The following is a 24,207-nucleotide window of genomic DNA, read 5'->3' on the forward strand; positions in this document are numbered from 1 at the left end:
GACGTTACAGAGGGACACCACCCTAAATACTAGAACGCAGCTAAAGCTGGAGGATATTGAGAAAGGAATAGAGTTATGCCTCTCAAGCACCACTATGGTGTTTGACAATACTATGTATAAGCAGGTTAATGGTACAGCCATGGGCTCCCCCATTAGCGCAATTATAGCTAATTTAGCTATGGAGGAGCTCGAGGCCAGAATATTTAATGCTAGTATTCTCCCTATGCGCCCCTGGAAAAGGTATGTGGATGATACGTTTTCAATTATTCGGAAGGGGAGTGAAGATCAGGTGTTGAACATCTTAAATGACTTCTCCCCATTCATACAATTTACATCGGAGGTGGAAGAAGGAGGGGTTTTGCCGTTCCTAGATGTGTTGGTCTGTAGGGAAGATCGACAGCTAAAGACTAGGGTATATAGGAAGTCCATGTGTAAAGGGCAGTATTCGCATTACAGCTCAGCTCAGACCAACCATCATAGGAACAGTGGGATAAGAACTTTAGTTGATAGAGCAAAATCACATTGCAGTACCTCCGATGATAGAAAGTTAGAGTATGAACGGGTCACGACGGATCTTGCAAAATGTGGTTACCCCCAGAGGATTATAGAGAAATGTGTTAAAGGAAATCAGAGGAGAGGCGAGCCTTTTACACCAATAGCCACTGCATACATTCCCTAATATCCGGGTTTGACTGATCATATAGCTAGAATACTAAGAAAGTACCAGACACGTTGTGTGCAGCTTCCAGGGCGGAGGCTGCACACAATCGTGTCTCAGGTTAAAGACCCCATTCAAAAAGAGAACACAAGTGGGGTCGTATATAGCATTAGATGCCCGGATTGTGGGGAAACAAAACGCCGTCTTAAAGATCGTCTGGGGGAACACACTAAGGCAATAAGAAATGCGGAATATGGCAAGTCCGCCGTGGCCGAGCATTTTTGGGAGAAGGAACACCAGATCTCCCCGGACGATGCTATCATCACCGATCGGGCGCATAAGTTCTGGGACCGTAAGTGGCTCGAGAGTTTGCGGATTTGTTCTACAATTAACATTAATAGAGATAGAGGTACGCGGATTCATCCCATCTTTGAGACCACTATCCTCAGAAGGGATGAACGGTTCCGTATGACTTCCGCTCGAGCCACTTCCGGTTCCACAACGCAAGAGAACGGAACACATGTGAATGAAAACACGTGAGGAGTACCATTAACCTACTGATATTTAAAGATGTACTGCAGAACAAGAAAACACCGCTGAAGAAGAAGGCTGGAGCCTTTGAAAGCTACGATTTTTATCGCTTTTAATCTAGTATATTTTAATGCATTTTATTGATTGTAATGTAGCAGATTTTAATAATTCATATGTATAGTTTATTGTAAAGTTAAATTTATTGTAAATACAGGTTATTGTAATTTATTATAAACACAGTTATCAAAAGTTCAGTTTCCTTGGTGTTTTTATTTTTATTTCTACGCAAGGTTGGTGCAAAACACTAAAAACTACAGTATAAATCTACTTCCTTCCTAAAATGAGGTCTCCAGACCTGTACGCAGTACTCAAGGCGTGGCCTGACCATTGCCTTATACAGAGGGATAATCACTTCCTGTATTTTCAGTAGTATTTTTAAAAAGTAATTTAGATTTCAACTAATAAGTAGCAATTTAGCAATTAACATTTTTATTTAGCATTAGCAGAGGCATATGATGCAAGAAAGCAGGCTTATTCAGCATCAGCCAAAAAAAAAAAAAACCCACTCCCATTTCACCCCTCCGTTCGTTCGAAATACCTGTCCAGTTGAGCTTTAAATTTGTTTAGGCTATCAACTTCAACAACAAGTGATGGAAGTCGGTTCCACCAACCAACCACCCGCTGGCCAAAGGCAAATTTCCGCACATCTATCCGACATCCGTCCTTCCTCAATTTGAATTTATGCCCTCTGAGGTGATTATTCTGAGAAAGATGAAGAATCCCATTGGCATTGAGCATGCTCAAAACATTCAAAGCCTTATACACCTCTATCAGATCACCTCGCCGGTGCCTAGTCTCCAGACTCTGTAATTTGCAAAACTTAAGCCTTTCTTCGTAAGAGCAACCCTTTGTTCCATTTACTAATCTTGTTGCCCTTCTCTGTACCCGTTCCAGCAGCTCTACATCCTTCTTGAAATGAGGCCTCCAGACCTGTATACAGTACTCAAGATGTGGCCTTACCATTGCCTTATACAAGGGAATAATCACCTCCTTATCCCTGCTAGAAAAATTCCTGTATATCATTGACAAGACACCATGAGCTACTCTTGCAGCTCGTCTGCACTGCTCAGAGAACTTCATATCTGCCTGCACAATTACCCCCAGGTCCTTTTCATTCTCCACCACTGTCAGTGTAGTACCGCAGAGTTGATACGTTGCTCTGGGGTTACTGTTTCCCATATGCAGCACTTTACATTTGTCGATGTTAAACCTCATTTGCCACCTCTCAACCCATCTGTTCAACCTTTCCAGATCCTGTTGCAGCAGCATAGCGTCAGTATTGTCCTTAACGACCCTGCCAACCTTTGTATCATCTGCAAACTTGGACATTAAAGTTGATGTCCCATCATCAATATCATTCATAAACACCGAAAACAACAACGGACCCAACACTGAACCTTGAGGAACTCCACTAATAACATTAGTCCACGTTGAGCAGTGTCCATTGATTACCACTCTCTGTCTTCTGCCACTCAACCAGAATTTACCTTGATTTTAATTTACCAGAATTTACCTTGATTTTAAGCGGTGAGGGCGAAACCATTAACTGGAAGGGCTGAGGTACGCTTATATCCTTGGCGGGTGCTGAAATTTTTATTTATTTATTTATTTTTTGTGCTACCATGGTAATCTTTGGAAATTCCACATCTGTTCGTAGGTGGCGCTTATTGCGAAAGATGGCGCAGGTAGCCCAAGCACGTGTTCAAGAAGCTGTGAATAATATGATTCAAGAATTAGATAAAACGTGTTTACGGAAGATGCAGGTAAAACTTTATTATGAGTTATTTCTACTCTCTTAATTCCACTAGTCATTTCTCAAAATTACAACTTGGATTGTTTATTTTCTGTTTGCTTGAGAGTGTTGCAGTTTCAGATACTCCAACACGTGTGTTATTGATATCGCCGAGAGCCCGTTTGTTGGAGAAATTCGACTCGTTTGTAAATTTAAAACCATGTATTGTTCCCGCCTGGTCTGGTCAAAGTGCTAAAATGAAGGGAATGATTTCAAACAAACCCTATTCGTCCCAAAGAGGGAATGCTAGGTGGGCAGGAGCGGCAGTGCGTAGCACACGCTTCTTGATTAGACCGGGGTTCTAGCCCGTGACGACCAAATCCGGAGGATGCGGAAAGATCAGGGAATGACCACCGCATAACCCCGGAGCAATATGGCCTTAGTTGCTAATGCTCCTAAAAACCAAATAACAACAACCCGAAATGGAATGAAGTAATAAACATTGTGTGTATATATGCTGAGATTAAAAAGGCTTATTGACTCATATACTTAACGCCAGATATCTTTGTAAAGGTGAAAAACCAGAACGTCTTAAAATTTTGACATCTCTTGATCCGACACAATAGATATAGAACATCATCAACATGTGAGGACATTGTAGTAATACGTACATCAGTATGAACTAGTTCTTGTCCATATTTAGGAAGGATAGGATAGATAGAAGGGGTGGTGGGGTAATGCTGGGGGTAATGGTGGGGGTATTAGTGGAGTTCCTCAGGGTTCAGTGTTGGGTCCATTGTTGTTTTCTGTATTTATAAATGATATTGATGATGGTGTATCAGGCTTAATGTCCAAGTTTGCAGACGATACAAAGGTTGGCAGGGTTGTTAAGGACACTACTGATACTATGCTGCTGCAACAGGATCTGGAAAGGTTGAGCAGATGGGCTGGGAGGTGGCAAATGAAGTTTAACATTGACAAATGTAAAGTACTACATATGGGAAACAGTAACCCCAGATCAACATATCAACTCTGTGGTACTACGCTGACAGTGGTAGAGAATGAAAAGGACCTGGGGGTAATTGTGCAGGCAGATATGAAGTTCTCTGAGCAGTGCAGATGAGCTGCAAGAGTAGCTCATGGTGTCTTGTCAATGATATACAGGAATTTTTCTAGCAGGGACAGGTATGTCATTATTCCCTTGTATAAGGCATTGGTCAGGCCACACCTTGAGTACTGTATACAGGTCTGGAGGCCTCATTTCAAGAAGGATGTAGAGCTGCTGGAACGAGTACAGAGAAGGGCAACAAGATTAGTGAATGGAACAAAGGGTTGCTCTTATGAAGAAAGGCTTAAGTTTTGCAAACTACAGAGCCTGGAGACTAGGCATCGGCGAGGTGATCTGATAGAGGTGTATAAGGCTTTGAATGGCTTGAGCATGCTGAATGCCGATGGGATTCTTCCTCTTGCTCAGAATAATCACCTGAGAGGGCATAAATTCAAATTGAGGAAGGACGGATGTCGGATAGATGTGCGGAAATTTGCCTTTAGCCAGCGGGCAGTTGGTTTGTGGAATAGACTCCCATCGCTTGTTGTTGAAGTTGATAGCCTAAACAAATTTAAGGCTCAGCTGGACAGGTATTTCGAACGAACGGAGGGGTGAAATGGGAGTAGTGGTTTTTTTTTTTTTTTTTTTTTTGGCTGATGCTGAATAAGCTTGCTTTCTTGCATCATATGCCTCTACTAATGCTAATGCTTCTTATCAGAAGCAGCCTGAGTGTGACGATAGCTTTCCCGGATTCAGACATTTCACATGCTAGTATAGAGTCTGTATGGTGTGAGATAGTTGGAAACAAAGGTATAATGCGAATAGGAGTAATCTACAGACCAGGTGATTGTGAAGATTATGACAAAAGCCTCTACATGCAAATGGAATGGGCAAGTAAGTGTCAATGTCTTATTATAGGTGATTTCAATTTGCCTCTAATTGATTGGAGTAAATGGAAAGGAAACTCGACATGGGGAACAAAATTTTTAAATCAACTAGATGACTGTTATTTGTATCAACATGTCTGGGAAAGTACTAGAGAAAAGAATATCCTAGCCCTCATCATCACACATGAATCAGATGACATAACAGGGCTGACAGTAGAGGAACCAGTAGAAGGAAGTGATCATGGAGTTCTACGGTGGATGATGACGAGAGAAGTAGCAGTAGTTAAAGGCAAAGGAATGGGTTTTAATTTCAGAAAAGGAAATTACGATGCCTTAAGGTACTACATGGCCTCTATTAACTGGGTAGATATCGCGCAGAGAATGAATACAATTGAATTGTGGTACGCTTTTAAAACATTAATCACAGATGCCTTGAATGCGTATATACCATTAAAAAAATACTCCACGAGAAGGGTTCCAAGTTGGATGAATAGTGAAGTTGCCGCATTACTTGAGCAGAGAAAGGTGGCATGGAAAGGTTACAGAGCAATAAAAAGTACTGAAGCCTATAACAGCAAGGTGATGTGTAATAGAGCCACAGAAAAGGTTCGACAGGCAAAGGCAGTTTATGAGAAATCACTAGCAAACAGATCAAAGAGGGGGGATAAAGAATTCTTCACATATATAAATGCCAAGAAGAGCAGGACAAACCAGATCGGACCTTTACGTAAGGGAAATGGGATAGTAATAAATACACCAGCTGCCGTTGCAGATGAACTCAACAGTTATTTTGCATCGATATTTACAAATGAAAAGCCTTTTGTGGCAATGGGAAATTGTGGGAGCGAAGTTAAAAAATATGTAATTAATGATATTGAAATTTCGCAAGATTATTTAATGAAAAATTTTTGAGCCTACAGACCAGTAAGGCTCCTGGAGTTGATGGAATATACCCTATAATCTTAAGAGAGGCGGCAAGCGAGTGCATTGAACCATTGAGGCTAATTATGCGAGCATCACTAGACTCTGGGGAGATTCCCTTGGATTGGAAAAGTGCAAATGTATCTCCCATACATAAGGGTGGCTCTAAAAGTGAAGTTGGAAATTATCGACCTGTCAGTCTGACTTCAGTAGTAGGGAAAATCATGGAGGCAATGATCAAGGGTGGAATTCAGGATCATTTGGATCGAATTGAAATTCTCAAGGATACTCAGCATGGTTTTGTAAAGGGAAAATCATGTTTAACAAATCTGGTTTGCTATTTCGAAAGGGTCACTCACGAGCTGGATTTAGGGAATAATTTCGACATTGTTTATTTAGATTTCAGCAAAGCTTTTGACTCAGTCCCACATGAGCGGTTGCTTTATAAGGTGGAACAGGTTGGAATCACTGGGAAAATCCTTAGATGGATAGAAGGATGGCTTCAGGGCAGGAGGCAGAGGGTTGTGATAAATGGCTATTCCTCAGATTGGGTTGATGTAAGAAGTGGGGTTCCCCAAGGATCAGTATTAGGACCACTGTTGTTTTTAATTTTCATAACGACATTGATGAAGGGATAGAGGGCATGATGTCTAAATTTGCAGATGATGTTAAAATTGGTAGAGTAGTTAATGATCACTGTCAAGCTGAGCTTCTTCAGAGAGACCTAAATAGACTTCAGGAATGGTCAGAAAAATGGCAGCTGTGCTTTAATCCAACAAAGTGTAAGGTATTACACCTGGGAAACAGTAATCCCAAAATAACTTATGCACTTGGTGGAGTTCAACTAAACCCAGTACTGGAGGAAAGGGACTTGGGTGTTAAGATACGGTCAGACATGAAATTCTCTGATCATTGTAAACAGGTTGCAAGGAAGGCCCATGGTGTCCTATCGATGATCTATCGAACTTTTGCAAGTAGAGATAGGGACGTGATAATCCCATTATATAAGGCTTATGTTAGACCACACTTGGAATACTGTGTTCAAGTATGGAGACTGCACCTAAAGAAAGACATTGAGCTTCTTGAAAGGGTGCAAAGAAGGGTAACTCGCCTGGTGAGATCGGCAAAAGGGCGTCCTTATGATGAAAGACATCGAATATGTGGGTTGCAGAGTTTGGAAACTAGACACCTTAGAGGAGATTTGATTGAGGTGTTTAAGGCTCTGAGAGGCATCAGTAAAATGAATGAGGACAAAATTTTCAAGATTATGAATGATGATAGAACTAGGGGACATAAATTCAAGTTACAGGGGGGAAATGTTTAGATTGGACTGCAGGAAGTTTTATTTTAGCCAGCGAGTTATAAATTACTGGAATAAGTTGCCTTCATGGGTGGTAGAGGCCGACAGTTTGGGGAAATTCAAAGGTCATCTGGATAGTACTTTCGGGGAAGGGAAGCGCATAGGATGATAGGTTTAATTTCCTTTTTATTTATTTTTTATTTTATTTTTTTTATTTATTAATTATTATTAATTAGTTATTTATTTTATTTATCTATTTATTTTTTGTTTTTATCATTGTTTTGTTCGGATTTTTTTTTTTTTTGGCTGGTGCAGCATAGGCCATAGGCTTTCTTGCACCATGCGGCCGTTACTAATACTAATACTAATATTATACTCAATTAGGTCATATTATTTTATTTTAACTCTAGAGGATTTTTGCATAGTTCAATTTAAAAATTTTACAAATTTTTAAAATCAAGCATGCGCATACAATGATGAACTAAAACATCATGACTAGTGAGTCGTTATGCAGATCGAAGCAACTGCAGGTGAACTACGGTAGGGTCGGGACACAGTATAAAAAACACCTGATACCGAGCTCCATTAGTCAGTGTTACTCTTGTTCTTCAGATGGGAAAGGCAACCGATTTAAGCGAATTTTACAAAGGCCAAATTGTAATGGCCAGGTGACTGGGTCCGAACATATCCGAAATGCACAGCCGGTGTTATGCTCACCGTCAGCCATGATTAGTACCTACCGAAAGTGGTTTGAGGAGGGAAAACTCACAAACTGTTGGCGAGGTGTTGGATGACCACGGCTCATCGATGCTTGAGGTGAGCAAAAGCTCTCCTGGATGGTATGTGGCAACAGAAGGGTGACAATGACGCAACTAGCCGGTAATTGGAATGCTGGTGAGGGTGGTTGTTATTAAGAATAACAACCACCGTAATTCCCTAATCGGGTGTACCCTAATTCCAAATCAGTGACTTACAAGTATTAAATGTTTTTCTTTAGATCCTGTCAGGCTCTGCAATACCACTACCTGGTTAAAAAATATATATCTGTGACTTGAATGAAATATTTTATTCTTAAATTAGGAATAGTATTATTCCTAATTTAAGAATATACCCATGTATCCACTCTCATTATGAATATCAGCACACTTCCTGACAGGTTAAATTTTATTTTTGTTGTTTGCTACCTCTTTTACCAAAGAAGTAGTTTAATAATCTATATGTGAAAACAAAATTTTTAGCACTTTGTTAATTTTAAATTTAGGAATTGTTTTCTGGAATTTCTTCTATTTTTAATTTTTATGTACTCTGTTTGGGTTAGAGAGTCATATTCAGGAATTAAATAGTGATTCATAGCTATTACTTATAATTATTAAATTCAGCTTTCTATATGAAGTTTATTACTTCTGTTTGTTACATCTTATTAATGTTGTAATTAATAAGATGTTAAGAAATCAACTCATGATGGAGCCATTAGACCATGCCTGCAAATAGTCCATGTTTCTAAAGTTGGTATTTATGGAATGAAAAAATCTGAATGTGGTGGGGGAATATACATACAACTTTGTTGCTGGCAAGATAGAGTAATAATTATCCAGTTATTTAATCCTTTCTTAAATTTTTGTTTTTGATAGTTTCCTGAGTCAGATTCTTTTTTTATTAAAAATATACAAAGGCCCGATAAGAGGTTGTAGAGTTGTTCAGTTTTAGCATTAGCATTTTTTGTGTAATTTACATGATTATTAAAGACTGTTTAATCCATCAATTCATCGTAGACTATTGCTAGCTTTAGTGAGAAAATATATCATCTTTAAAAAGGTGATTACACTTATAACTTGATAGTTTTGTACTTGGTGTCTTCCTCTTTCCAGCTGACACATGTAACCACTCACAAGGCCATATACTCAACAAAAGTGTACTCTCACATTCTAATTCTGCCCTCTGTGCAGGCATTGATTACATTATCCTTTAAATTAATAAGATGTTGCAGTTTATTTAAATAGGTTTTCTTATAACTTTTTATGAAATAAGTATATATAACTTTGTAAGTATACTTTACTAGTTTATGTAAACTAATAAAGCAATTGTTTTACTAGAAAAGCATAAATATAGCCGAATGGTCAAGTTAAAGTACATAGTTACATATATTGTTTATTCAGATCTGTGTGATACCAAAAAATACAGTAATATTCTTGTAATCTTAATCTTTTAAACTTCTCTGCATGTGGCTGTCCTGAGGTATATATACAGAAAATTTATTTTATTTTTAAACTTTGTGTCACCTTACCTTTCTCACTGTGATTACTATTTAATGTTATTATAAACTTTTTTTTGAAAAATAATTGATTTTAATGTTTTATTTATATTCAGTAATATTTTAATTATATATCACATGTTTCCATTTCTACAGGGTGATATGCATCGATGTGCTGCTAAGTGTTGTGATAAAACAACTGCAACCATGGAAGAAGTCCACAACTGCATTGAATCTTGCAGTTCAAATATGACCAAAGCACAAAAATATGTACAGGATGAATTATCTAATTGTCAGGTTTGAGATTTTCATAAATAGGAAATTTAAATTAATTAAAATTTAAACCCATAAATGAGTGAGAGTTTTTCATTCAGTTCTTGCATTGAATGAAAAATTCTCACCTGCTTACTGCTCATTGCCCAGATAGTCCCCCCCCATTATAACTGACAGTATCTTCCAGTGATTTCTTTGTTAATAAATTCAATAACTGAAATTTAGCTACCAAGCAGCTGGCCTACACTTGAGCTATTTAACTAAATAAACATCTAATTTGCAGGCCATGCTGGGAAAGATACTAAACCTAACTCTTTAGAAATGCAGTTGTTATAAATTAACATTATTTGGCAATTTTGCTTGTTATTGTCTCTGCAGTTATTTTTATTTTGTCTTTAAGGGGTAATTTATATTGTTGTATCACTTATAATTCAATTTAAATCAAAGAATATCCCTTTGAAGCCAAGCATTATGAATTCTAGTTGATTGGAAAATCAAATTGAAAAGCATTGAATAATTTTTTTTAAACGGCCTGCCAGTCATCCAAACACTGCCAATGAGTAACTCCTAGGACATTTTGAGGGGATAGCACTATTCTGGGGTGAAGGAGGAAGGAACGGAGCACAACTCTGGAGAAGGGTATCAAAAATACAGTGCTCTATAGTGAACAATTGCTGAATGAATTGCACTATAGCAGGAGACAGCTGTATTGGTTTTATTTTCATTTAATATTCATAACTGTTTCTGTCCACTTCTTTCTGTTACTTTTATTCCCTTCTCCCCTTTTTATTGTTTCTACCTGCATTATTTGCATGTGCTTATCTGTTGGTTCTTTTACTGTTCTATTCTGAATTTTATTAGCATTTGTAGCCCTAATTTTAAAAATTTTAGATTAGGAAAGGAAACTTATTTGAAGGCTTCCTAGTTTTAGCACTGTATTATTTATACATTTTTATTAGTTCTTAACAACCAGTCTTAATCTGTATCTTATGTGTATTTTTGCCCATACATTTTATTTTTAATTAAACTACATAAGTCAAAGCTAATGATTTGTTATAGTTGCTTTGCCTGACTTTCATAGGCCTCTCTGTTTAATGTTCTGATATAGTTATTGTGCACTATCAGTATTTTTTCAAGAATTGAATTACTCTTTTGCCAGTAGTTCGTGTATATTTTTGCCCCATAATGTGATCTTTTAGAACAAGGTTGATATTAAATTTTGCTTGAAGGGGAAATCTGTGAAGTGAAATTTGTAAATGTTAAACCAATTTTATTGGGATGTCTTTGTGTAGAAGAGCTTTTGACTGGTTTAAAGAGGAAAGAAAATAATCAATGATGCAGCTGCATAAGCAGATATCCAATAGCTCAGATAATGAAGATATACAAACCACAAAAGATTTCGTTCATTCAGATAGGTAGTCAAATTTACTGTTAATTATTGAATAGTAAATTTAGTTAATCTTTCCTCACTCTTAGTTTAGCAAAAATACTTGCTTGGTATGAATATTAATTACAATAAATTTAGTTAATCTTTCATCACCCTTAGTTTAACAAAAATACTTGCTTGGTATGAATATGAATTACAATAAATTATTATTTTTTTAATAATAAAGAATGAATTTCATAATATTCTTTAAAATTTACAAGATCATCCGTCAGATGCCACACAAACAGATGTTTGTGTGGCATCTGACGGATGCTACGTTGGCATCTGTTGGCATTTCGTTTCTTGGACAGTTTGATGTCCTGAGAAATGAAAGGATGAAGCACAAAAAGCTCTTGGATGCCAGAGCTGCTGGTATTCAAGAGCTTTGAACAAAGTAATGAAAACAATAAAATAAAAAATAAGGTAAAAACTACTTCTGTCTCTCAGGTAGATGTGTTTTTATTTTATTTTTCATCTGATTGTTTCAGTTATTTTATTTTTCATCTGATTGTGTGAGTTATTTTATTTTTTTATTTCAGTTGAAAATCATATTTATTTACAAAATACAGAAAAAATACATAAATATACAATAATAAAAAGAATATTTTTAGCCTTATCAACTACTGCAGTTGAAATGTACAGTGGATTTCGGTTGTTTGGGACTAGTGCACTTCAGTCCAATTAAGCGGCTGCATCAGTTATGCAAGTTTACACGTAAAAATTTAAAAATACAGTGGACTCTCGCTTTACAGTTGGTCCACTGTATGATCAAATCATGTTACAATGAACTCTCCATAATAAAATACCGTTCACTATATATGTAGTAAGCGCTGATCGTTGTGATCACATTTCTGGATTGAATTTTAATTCTATTAAACTGTGATTCTCATAAGCAAAAATATGAGGAATGTTATCCATAGGCTATAAAAATAAAGATATATTAAATGATATGTGAAAATTGGAGGAATATTTTCTACAGGTTAGCAAAATAAAAATAAATTTACACTTATGTACATAGCTTAATTAATACTGTAATATGTACATACTAATTGATATTTCTGTTCACTGACTTTTTTTTCTTTTTTTTTTTTCTTTTTTTTTTTTGTTGTTCTAAAATTTAAAACAAAGATGATAAGCAGCAATCAGGAACAAAGAATACGGTGAGCACAACCTATAATTAACATGATATTATCAGGTGAGATACTGAGTAGCAAGTTTACGAAGCTTAAAAAAGTGAATTGAAGACAAAATTCTGAAATTTTATTTATGTTTTTATATGATTGAAGATTTCAGTGAAGGGGAAACACATTTTACTATAATAATGTAAAAATCCACAGAATTCCAGCTATTAATATTATTGCATATACGATAAGATCGAGTTTACTACCCATTTATAATAGACTGCACTAACAGAAAAGCCAAATAAACCGGAAACTGCAAAATGTTTTATGGTTGCGACCTCCAGAAATGTGCCTTAGAGAAATATCACAAGGGCATTCAAAATTGATTATTTGTAAAATAATAAGAGGAGTTTACATAGTACATAGAACACTTCCGTATGATACTCTCCGAAATTAAAACGAAAAAATCAAAAACTTACATTAGAGTAAAAAATAAATAATTAAAAACCAATTTAATACAATTCAAATCTATGTAACGCAATTAAAAAGAATCTAACAAAAATATTCAAAACGATTTTCCTTCCAGAAGCTGACAACGCTTTTCGACCATATGTCGTGATCACAGGAATGAAAATTACCGAATAGGGTTGAACCCGAAACTTAAATAGTGGTTATTTGTCTTCGCGCATGCGCGTAAAGGTCCACGCATCAGAGATCAAATATGGCCACCGAACATTAACAGAATTCTTGTGTAATTTAATTTGTACGGTTTCTGCAATTAATAGTCACGTATAACGTTGAACGTAATTATACGTGACTAAGTATTTTGGCCTCGTTAAATAAAAAAGTATGTTTTTCGTTAATGGCATGAAAGGCTAATTCTGACGCTGCTGAACGAGAAGCACGAACTGAGGCTTCATGTTGATTTACACAAATATTCATAGAAAATCGCGTCGAACCTTGGTAAGACGAGTCGCAATCACCGCAAGAAATGTTGTATACCAGATCATTAATTTGTGTTGCGAACGTGGAAAGAACCGAGCGATTGTTCAGTATAGTGTGTAATTTCCGTATTGGTCTGGCCACGATTTTAAATTCGGTATCTTTAAAGAATCTATTAAGCTGTTTGTGCCACTGTTCAACATATGGGACAGAAATAAAGTATTTTTGATATTACTATTGTTGGTTGGTGTAGTATTTTGTATCCTATCCTTAGCCTGTACCCTAATTCGGTTTATTGTGGCAAGGGGATAACCCCTGTTTAAGAACCTTCTAGTTAATATTTGTATTTCTGAGCCCAAAGCAGATTCCGTCGTTGAATATTTATAGGCATTTAGAAATTGATTAAAGATAATCGCTCCTTTGTAGGTGAACGGGTGATAGCTATTATAAAGTAGAAGCATACCGGTGTTTGTAGGTTTTCAATAGATGCTAAATTGGATTTTATTCGAGTCCCGAGTATGCGTGAAATTTAGAAAGTTTAATGACTTTGTATTCGTATCCTCCCTTTCCAATGTAAATTTGAGTCTAGAATGAATATTATTAAACAAATGTAAAATGTCTTGGATAGTACTACTATCAGTAATAACTAAAACATCGTCTAAATACCTCCCATAGTATGTGATACGGGGTCGAAAAGGTGTCAAGTGTATATGCTCAATTGTTGAGAGATAGATCTCTGACATTAAGCTGCTCAGGCTCAAACCCATTGGCAATCCAAAAATTTGTTTGTACACCTTGTCTCAAAAGGTGATATAGTTGGCCTCAACGAACAGTTTAATTAAGTGAAAATTTTCCTTAATAGGTAGCTTCGTATAATTAATCGGTATTGAGTTTTTATTTAACATATCCCAAATAATATCTAATGTGTATTCAATGTTTACATTCGTATATAATGAGGTAACATCTAGTGAGAATAAATTTTCACTGTCGCCAAGTCTACAGTCTTTAAGATTATTAAATAATGTATCGTAGTTCTTAATCCCAAATTGTATTACCTGTCTAAAGGGTTTTATAATGCTATATACACGTGTGGCTTAGGATGAAAATGCCGAGTTCCTGTAGGAAACAATAGGTCAAATAGGAAATCCAGTCTTGTGTAATTTTACCTGACCGAAAAGTGCAGGAATATTGTATGTTCTGGCTTTCAACTGGGCCATAGTAATGTAGTCGTTTTTTCGATACGTGGTTAACGTTTTATTGTATTGATTGACCAAGTTGGTAAACAGTGCCAGGTCTACTTCAAGATAAGTGGAGGTATCTGAAACAACTGAATCTTTCTTATTAATATAATCAGGTTTATCTAGTATTACCACTGTATCTCCTTTATCTGCCCTCCGTATAAAAATGTCCTTATTTCCCCGAAGTTCTCGAAAAGCTGAGCTGTCATGTGTATTTAATTTAGGAAGTCACATTTCTTTTATGTTATTCACTACTTGGTTAATTTGTTGAATAAATAAATCTTTTTGTGGAACATTACGAAGTCCAACTTCAATATCAATTATGCATTGTTTCTTAGGTGGTAAATTATAATTTAGTCCTTTGGATAAAAGTGAAATCTGGTCCTGCGATAGTGTACACGAGGAAAGATTTGTAACCTGTTGATGTGTCGATCCGTTGAATACTGGGTGAGGGGGGGGGTGTTCGTGAACTAGCTGACGTATTCTGTGGTAGTACGTTGTGTGTGGGGGGTTGTCACCCAACTTGTATGTACTTCGTCGCAAGCCTGCGACAGTGTGTTAGAATTCGCATGAGCATGTCTTGACCTATCCGATAATGTTTGCAATTTATTAATATGTCTGTTTTTTTTATTTCTGAGGCCTGTGCTTCCCGTCGCAAATCTATGGAGGTCTTCAATACAGACCAATCGTTCAGATGTAGATAATTTTTTTAATTTATCGCAAAGCTTCTTAACCTGGGAAAGGTATTTTTGTTTATTCGAATATCGAGATTTTAAGGCAAGCTTAACAATATTACACGATGTGGCCAGTGTTAGTTGTTTTATGTCTGAATTTTTTTGATTTAAAGTAACCCTGACAAACTTCGGAACGATGTTGTTTTGAAGGCAATATTTTAGAAAAGAAATATGGTAGCTTTGGGCTGAGTATCTTAGTGTTGATTTAATGTAATTTTGCACCAAGCCATTCAAAAAATCCCCCATAATTGTGTGTATCGATTGGTTACACCTGGAGAGCCAGGAAGTGAATGAAATAGTCAATAAGAGTTTAAAAAATGAATTAGATAGTATGAATCAGAGCTGTAATACTCAATACTTTCTAAGTTGATATTAATATTTGTAAAATAATAAGAGGAGTTTACCTCAATATAGTACGTAGAACACTTCCGTATGATACTCTCCAGAAATTAAAACAAAAAAATCGAAAACTTACATTAGAGTAAAAAATAAATAATTAAAAACCAATTTAACACAATTCAAATCAATTTAACACAATTAAAAATCAGTTTAATGCATTAAAAATTAAAAAGAATCTAATGAAAATATTCAAAACAATTTTCTTTCCTGAAGCTGACAACGCTTTTCGACAGTGTTGTGATCACAGGAATGAAAATTACCGAATAGGATTGAACCTGAAACTTAAATAGTGATTATTTGTCTTTGCGCATGTGCATAAAGGTCCACGCATCAGAGATCAAATATGGCTGCCGAACATTAACAGAATTCTTGTGTAATTTAATTTCTACGGTTTCTGTGATTAATAGTCGCGTATAATTACGTTCAACGTAATTATATGTGACTATTAAGTATTTTGGCCTCGTTAAATAAAAAAATATGTTTTTCGTTAATGGCATGAAAGGCTAATTCTGACGCTGCTGAACGAGAAGCACGAACTAAACTGAGGCTTCGTGTCGATTTACACAAATATTCAGAGAAAATTGCGTTGAACCTTGGAATATTTATGCCTATAAATATTCAAGAAGGAATTTGCTTTGGGCTCAGAAATACAAATGTTAACTAGCAGGTTCTTAAACAGGGGTTATCCCCTTGCTACAATAAACTGAATTAGGGTACAGGCTAAGGATAGGATACAAAATACTAACCAACCAACAATGGTATTATCAAAAATACTTTGTTTCTGTCCCATATGTTGAACAGTGGCACAAACATCTTAATAGATTCTTTAAAGATACTGAATTTAAAATTGTGGCCAGTCCGATACGGAAATTACACACTATACTGAACAATCGCTCGGTTCTTTCCGGGTTCACAACACAAATTAATACAACATCTGGTATACAACATTTCTTGCGGTGATTGCGACTTGTCTTACCAAGGTTCAATGCGATTCCTTCGTTCATTTTGCTAAAAATGTCAGCTAAGAACGTCGTCTGCTAGAGAATGCACAAAATTCAACTTGGCAAACTTTTATTCAAAATGTGATTTCTAGTTTTCTAATTTATGTTTCTAATTCTTTAATTTCATTCAATTTTTAGCTATTTTATTTTGCTGGAGTGGCCGCGGAGCCCCTGGGAAGTGTACGCAGAGCTCTTAGGTCTCCGCAGAGCACAGGTTGGGAACCACTGATCTAAAGGAAATCACAATGTTGTGATACAGACTATTAATGCTGCAATATTCAATAAAAATTAGATTATCCTCTTCACTATCAAAGGAAAATTTGATTATCAAAATAGTAAGATTTGTTTCTAAGGTTGCAAGGAATTAGTCATAAGATGCAAAAAAAGTACATCATCCCTGGTCAGTGATGGTTTAGTGGATGTGTGCTACAGAGGTATTATAGACCTACATTTTTGTGAACAAAGCTGGCATAAAACTCTCCCAAAAGTATATTTTTCAGGCATTATAAAAGGTAATTGAAGGTTCAGTTCCTGTTCATAAGGCTAAGATATCACAACCACGGTTTTCAAACTGTTCCAAATTCATCTGTTGTCACTTGTTTGGTGACAAGAGATCCAAATGTCTTGGTTCAGATCCTGCCAGCAATTGGAGGAAGTCATAAAGGCCTGTTCAGTCAGAAATGTAGTTAGCCAATCTCAAGCAGACAGTATAGTTTTTGTCTCATGAGTTAATCAAGGTTTTAATCTTAAACAATATGCAGATTGGCTCATGAACACACACACACACACACACAGAATAATGCATGATAAAACCAGATGACCTAGCACTCTATGATTAAAGAAGTTACACCAGATAATTTTGACAACACACATTCAGAATGGCCTTCTGTGGAAGCCTGGGCCAAATTACAGATGATGGTCAGATTTGGACTTATGCCATAATGCAAAAACAAAAGACATCCTAATATCAGTCTGGTGTGATTACTTGTCAAAGCCAAAATTGTAATTCATAAAAACAAGAAAATTTATTCACAATCCAACAAATATATATCAATTTAGATTGCATTTAGGACACATATTTGGCAAAAAGAATATTTTATGAAAGGGTTATGTTAAAAAAAATTTGAATTCAAATGATAAGATCCGTGTTCTTTTTGATTTTACAAATAAATTTTAATTATGGTAAACGTTAAATAGCTGTACATTTAATAAAATGTGCATGGACCTTCTCCAATCTTATTGTTTCTTTTGAAGAAATTATAAATGTTCTATCATTTCATAACATCGTTCATTTCTCTTAGAGCATATAAATCTTTTGAATCCCTTGTCAGAATTAGAATATTTAATGAGTGTCAATGTAGCTTCTACCTTTGCATATTAGTAGTGGCAAATGATGCAATTTCCACAGAACATCAAATGGAAGTTTGTTCCAGCAGTCATTTACTCTCTAGCTCAGGGGTCCCCAACCTTTTTCATCGGAGGGCCACATAGAAAATTCATAACAAGTGGCAGGCCGGAGTCGGTGCAATTTTGATGACTAAAAACACTGTAAACCAAAAAATGCAATTTTAGCGACTTCACCAGGTCAAACGGGGTGTACAAGATAGAAAAACTATAAAAAATTATGAACAAGGGATATTTATTATAAATGAAGACATAGTCATCATATTAAAGATCACAATTTTTATTATTATAATCACATTTGATATTACAGAAATAACAAATTAATGAGATGTTTGTAGTTGTTTTGATTTAGCAATAATTAAAATGTTAGGTTTAATAGTAGAAGTTTCCAATCTTAAAAAGTCTTGCAAATGTTCATCCGTCATTCTTTATTGATGTTTGGATTTTATATATTTCATTTTTGAATATGTTTATTCACATAGGTAAGTGCTACCAGGCGCCTCCATAGCCAGAAAGGTGGGAAGGAGCAGCAGGGCGTAACACACGCTTCTTGATTAGACTGGGGTTCGAGCCCGTCACTACCAAATACGGAGGATGCGGAAAGGTCAGGGAATGACCATCGCATATCCCGGAGCAATATGGCCTTAGTTGCTAATGCTCCTAAAAACCAAACAACAAACAAAAACAAAACAAGTGCTACCAAAAATAGAAATTATTCTTCTTGCTAATTTTTTTAATTCTGGAAATTCATTTTCTGTCAAAGTTTTATAAAAGTTAATTAATGTTTCATTTTTCAATAATGTTTTCAGGTTATCGTTGCTTTGAAGATCTGTGATTTCTAATTGTAGATCTTTATCTATTTGTGAAACATTTACATCAAATGGATTCTGAAATAACGTAAATAATTTTCTTTTGTTTTCGAAATCAACAAATGCTTCCGTCAATAATTCAAGATTTCTGACAAAATTGTTGGTAGAAAAATCACAATTGGGCATATTGTTATATAAACTTTTACAACACAAAATGGGAAAAATTATTTTGTTCAATTTGATTTTTAAATAATTCTAATTTTGTCTGAAATGCTTTAATATTGTAGAACAAGTCATTTACAAGTAGATTGTGACTTTGAAGTTTTTTATTCAATGTATTCAAATGTTCACAGATATCTGTTAAAAATGCACAAGTTCCCATAACCATTTAGAGTCTTAATTCTTGGACTGGTTTTAATTTTTCGTTCATGAATATGTCTATTTTGGTTCTGAGTTGATAAAATCTTTTTAATACATTAATGCGACTCAACCATCGTACCTCTGTATGATACAACAAATCACCATATTTGCTTTCACTTTCCTCCAAGAAAATTTTAAACTGACGATGGTTCAGGCCATTTTTGTGTATAAAATTCACAATGCTAATTATAGTTGACATGATTGAGTTAGAAGACAAAAATTTACCGCACAACGATTGCTGGTGAACAACAATGAAATTGCATAGGTCTTTCGATGTTTTTGGAATCAAAATATTTATTAACATGGCCGATGAAACCAATATTTTTTCCAACCATATTCTTTGCACCATTGGTCGTAATTGCTGTCAACAATTCCCAGTCAAGCTGCAGGTCTTCAAACACTTTTGATATGCTATAAAATATGTTTTCACCAGAGGTTCTATTCTTCAAGCTTTCAAGTGCAGACAGTTCTTCTGTGACTTCAAAATTTTGATTTATACCGCTTATGTAAATGAGTAACTGTGCTGTGTTGGTAATATCTTCACTTTCATCAGTTGCAATTGAAAAATTTATAAAATCTGTAACTTTTTGTTTTAGTTGATCTTTAACATTAGCAGAGAAGTCCTCGATTCTTCTTGCTAAAGTTGACACTGATAAACTTATAGCAGCGAGGTACTTAACTTGATCAGGGCATATTTCTTCTGCAATTGATAGACACTCTTTTCACAAACTCGCCATCAGTAAAAGCCCTCCCATCTTCAGCAGTGATTTGAGATGCTCGCAAACTAGCTCTAATTAAATTTAAATTCTGATTGGTGAAACATGTATCTGTTGCCTCTTGTAATTTCTTGTTTCGCAACTCTCCTTGAAGTTTATCGTAAGTTGAGGCATGTTTTGTTGTATAATGCCGTTTCAAATTATATTCTTTCAACACAGAAACTGCTTCCTTACATATAAGGCAGGTACATCAGTTATTGTCCCTTATAAAAAATAATTAATCGACCAAAGTTCATTGAAGACACGACATTCGGAATCAATTTTTCTTTTCCTTGACATCTTGATTCGCTAAAATTAAAAATTCAAAGTTAAATAAAATTAAAAATAATATGCATTTATACAAATAGCACTAATAAATTGTTGCGCATGATAATCGGTGCAGTGGCCCGACAACTACGGTCTGAATGAGAATAGCTGACCAGGAGAAAGATTAATACGTGTACTCGTCTTTACATTGCAAACTGCAAAGAATGCATTGCATACAATTCTTTCACTAATACTTACTTGATTAATATTTAGATTAGTGTTTAGCAATTGTTTTAACAGTTGCTTATTTTAACTTTACTATTTCACTTTTTGACAACTCGTGTTCGCCGGAAATACTCGAGGCTATAAACTTATAGCCTTGGGCACTCGCATTGTTGGGATTTCCGACATCGCAAGAAACACTGCTGCCAAGTGGAAGTGCACAGAGTTGCAACAATGTTACAAAATTATATTTGGATGCATTTACATTATATTTTGATTAAAAATATCCTTATATACGATATGTAGCAGCCAAAAAAGATTTCTATAGAATAAATTTCACGAGGCAGATGAAATAGTCTTTCGGGCCGGATGAAATCATCTGGCGGGCTGGGGACCCCTGCTTTAGCTGAAAGCAAATTTTCAAACATCTGTCTTACAAACATCCTTTTTCAATTTATGTTTCTTTCTTCTTATGCATGTTGCCCAAGGAAGAGTAAGGATACCATCAGTGTTTAGTTTACTCAATCCATTTAAAGTCTTAACCTGTTATTATGCACATTGATAGTAAAAGACCACCAAAGCAACTTAAATTTGAAAATAAAAATATCTGTTAAAGTGACATCAGTATTAATATTCCTTCATTATTGGTTTGACTTTAGGATCTGTATCATTAATTCTTGTGTTATAGAAGTTTTGCCATAAAAATAATAAAAGGAAAGTTTTCTGTTAGGCTTTGTGGAGTCAGTTCTTGCATATAATTATCAAGCATCACCAAAGCAAGAATTTAAAATTAGAGACACCTGATTAAATCTAATTAAATTCTAATTGGAATTTAAAGAAAGAAGCAAACAGAAATGCTTGCTGGCATCAAAAGTTGTTTATGTCTGCAGTAAGACACCAATTAATGTAGAGTGCAGTTTTTCAATATTTCTTTCTTTCAAGGTTTTACTTACTGACAGTGAAGATAATGCTCAAATGTGGGCATTAAAAACATGTTATGAAAAAGTGCATGTGTGAAACCACATCAGAGATGGTTTACCTTAAAAAAAATTTTTAAAAATATTTTTTCAATATAAAAAATGGATTTTTCACAGTTGTGCTCATAAAAGGTTCAAAATTAAAATGCCTCATAAAAGTGAACAGTTTTGAACTATTTAATGCTGAAAAGTCCACCATGTGCCTGCTAGTGATATATTTTTCACTTTCCCAGTAAAGAGTTAAACACTTGCAAGGAGATCTGATTGAAGTGTTTAACCCTTTACTTGCCCAGGAAAAAGTTAAACACTTCAGTTAGGCCTCCTTTTAAGTGCCTGGTTTCTGAGTGCTGCAATATGAGAAGTCTTAGCTAAAGGCCTCTTGCGGTCTGTGTAGCTTGTCTTAACCTCCTTAGTGACTTGATTTCAGACTAGTTTTTACTTAATGTAGATTTCCATGTACCCTGGTAGTTTATAATCATCCTGTGCAGTTTTATTTTCTGCCGCTAATCCTCAACTCAGCTGATACATATTTAGGTCTAAACCTTGAACAATCTTTTTTCTTCTTGGAATGCTGTTGCTGTTTTGCTATTTCATCCTATTATAGCCATGTTCTTACATCACTTTAATTAATAGCTTTTCACCACTATTGTATTAAGCCTTTTGATTGCTTCCATTTAAATAAAAAATATATTGTTGTCATTTAATATTCTTTTCCAGCCATATAATATTTCACCCTGCATTACTTCATTTTAAATTGTAGCAAAGTTGCAAATAGCATATTTTGTATTATAATGTTTAATATTGGCCATCATCTTTTCTCCTCCTGTCAGAATCATCAAAACACTTAGCTCAGTTGTTTCTTTTGCTATTAATATTTATAGCTAAGTATTACCCCCTGATGCATAGGTGGTACGTGGACTGTAGTACTGGAAGGTATGAAAAAATTATTGTACTTGATATTGCCATTGATGCATGATAAAATTGTATTAGAAGTATGTGCAAGTGTAACTAACACTAATAGTGGCTTAATGTGCATTTTATTATTTTTCTTAATGGTTTTACTTCTTTTGAATATGAAACTTGGAATTGTATCATTAATTCTTGTTTGGAGAAAATCTGTTCTGCATAAATAAAACAGGTAGCTATAAAAAAAAGAAAGCCCAAATTAAGGAGAGTGAATTAGTGAAACTTTACTGTACCTCTGTATTCAGTCTTATATTACAGTCTTATATCCATATTGATATTTTTAGGATAGAATCCAGAGGTGTGTTATGGAATGCCAAGACACAGTTCGAGATAAAATACATCCAGAAACTACAGAAACTGAAGTTCAGACATATAAGGGACAGTTTGAAACTTGTGTTGTTAAATGTGCTGACACAAATGTTAATTTAATACCTTCCATGATGAAGAGGATGAAGGATATGCTAAATAGAGGTGGCTTTACTCAAGAACCTGCATGACATCAATACAAATGATAGAAAATTACAATTTAGAACTTTTTTGTAGAGAAGTATATTTTTTAGAAAAATTTTGGGCAGTAAAATTACATGTTTTGTTCTCATGTATAAAATTTAAACATAAAAATGTTTGCATTCAGTGAGAAAGTTATATTTTTCATATATTACAATTTTTTTTTCTGACAAAAAAAAAATACAATAAGCATATATTTTCTGTGAAATAGATATGTCATTTTAAAGATATAAGCATCCTTCATTTTGCATGCTGTTTGCACTTGATTCACAGGTTTGTGTTGCCCGTGATTTCTGTAGTTAACGTGGCTATTAATTTGAATGGTTTGATCAAAATTTTAAATCAGTTTGAGAATTTACAAGGGCTGATTGAAAAAAAAAAAATCCAAACACCATATCAAATATACTCACTTTTTTTTTTTTTTTTTTTTTGTCTCTACACATCTGCAATAATTTCTGGAAACTCATAAAACCAGGAACATAATCACAAGGAAAATAATGAATAAACAGCAAGTCTATGAAATTCTGTCTCTTACAGAATGAAACAGTAATAGCATCATTAGAAGTTTTGCAGAAAGCCTATAAGGAATCTGCTACACCCCTGATCCACTGTATTTAGATGGCATGAGAAATTCAGAGATGGAAGAACTGGCACCGAACATGAACCTGTCCCAGGATGTCTGTCAATATCAATAACTGATGTGAAAATTACATCCTATTGTCCTTGAAAACAAATCATAGGCAGAAAATTTCAAGTGACCTTAGGTATTAGTTATGAGGCTGTAAAAATCATTTTGAAAGAATCATATGTTTGTTTGAATTGAGTTCCTTGACTCCTTATTCCTGAGCAAAGACAAGAGTTAGACTAGGTCAGAATTGGCATCTGTCTGTCTAAAAAAATACTTATCAACACCAGAAAAATAATTTTTTTGAGAAGCATAATTGCTAAAGCTGAGTTGTGGATCTACCACTATAAACCTGAATCAAAACAACAAAGCTCACAGGAGAAGCAGCATATGACATCACACCTCTAAAGAAACCACCGTCCATGAAGTTTGCTGGTAAATGCATGATCATCTCTTTTTATGTGAAAGCCATTATTTACACTCATGCTGTGTAAAAAAAAAAAAATTTGTACTATGTCTGGACAATACAAATGAAGTTCTAAAAAAAATTGAATTAGAAAGTTGGCCAGAAAATAGCTGATTTGAAAATATCCAGGTGACTACTGCATCATGAAAAAGTGGCATAGCGTATATGGAGAAAACCAGTGCAATTCACTGGGTCTGGTCTCCCAGCCCTTACATTCTTATACTGAACCAATAAAATGAATGACAGAGGCCCAAAAACTGAATTTTG

General features: G+C 35.1%; 1 protein-coding gene across 1 annotated transcript; it reads left to right on the forward strand.

Annotated features, from left to right (window-relative positions):
* Nucleotides 1-2,924: 2,924 nt before the first annotated feature.
* LOC150078337 (TIM double twin CX3C motif protein-like) lies at nt 2,925-22,908 on the forward strand. The gene is made up of 3 exons (XM_090384943.1): nt 2,925-3,012; nt 9,545-9,685; nt 22,627-22,908. Exons 1-3 carry the CDS (start codon nt 2,926-2,928, stop codon nt 22,837-22,839), a joined length of 441 nt encoding a protein of 146 aa, XP_090241069.1. The 5' UTR covers nt 2,925; the 3' UTR covers nt 22,840-22,908.
* Nucleotides 22,909-24,207: the final 1,299 nt, after the last annotated feature.

This window comes from Mastigoproctus giganteus, chromosome 11, assembly GCF_048544385.1.
Source record: "Mastigoproctus giganteus isolate SK-2022 chromosome 11, ASM4854438v1, whole genome shotgun sequence".
Classification (NCBI taxonomy): Eukaryota; Metazoa; Arthropoda; class Arachnida; order Uropygi; family Thelyphonidae; genus Mastigoproctus; species Mastigoproctus giganteus.

Bases quoted from the DNA above. Each gene is read 5' to 3' on its own strand.
- LOC150078337 (XM_090384943.1), top strand. From the start codon at position 2,926: ATGGCGCAGGTAGCCCAAGCACGTGTTCAAGAAGCTGTGAATAATATG. The intron at 3,013-9,544 runs GTAAAACTTTAT...CCATTTCTACAG, and splicing joins CGTGTTTACGGAAGATGCAG to GGTGATATGCATCGATGTGC. The intron at 9,686-22,626 runs GTTTGAGATTTT...TGATATTTTTAG, and splicing joins ATGAATTATCTAATTGTCAG to GATAGAATCCAGAGGTGTGT.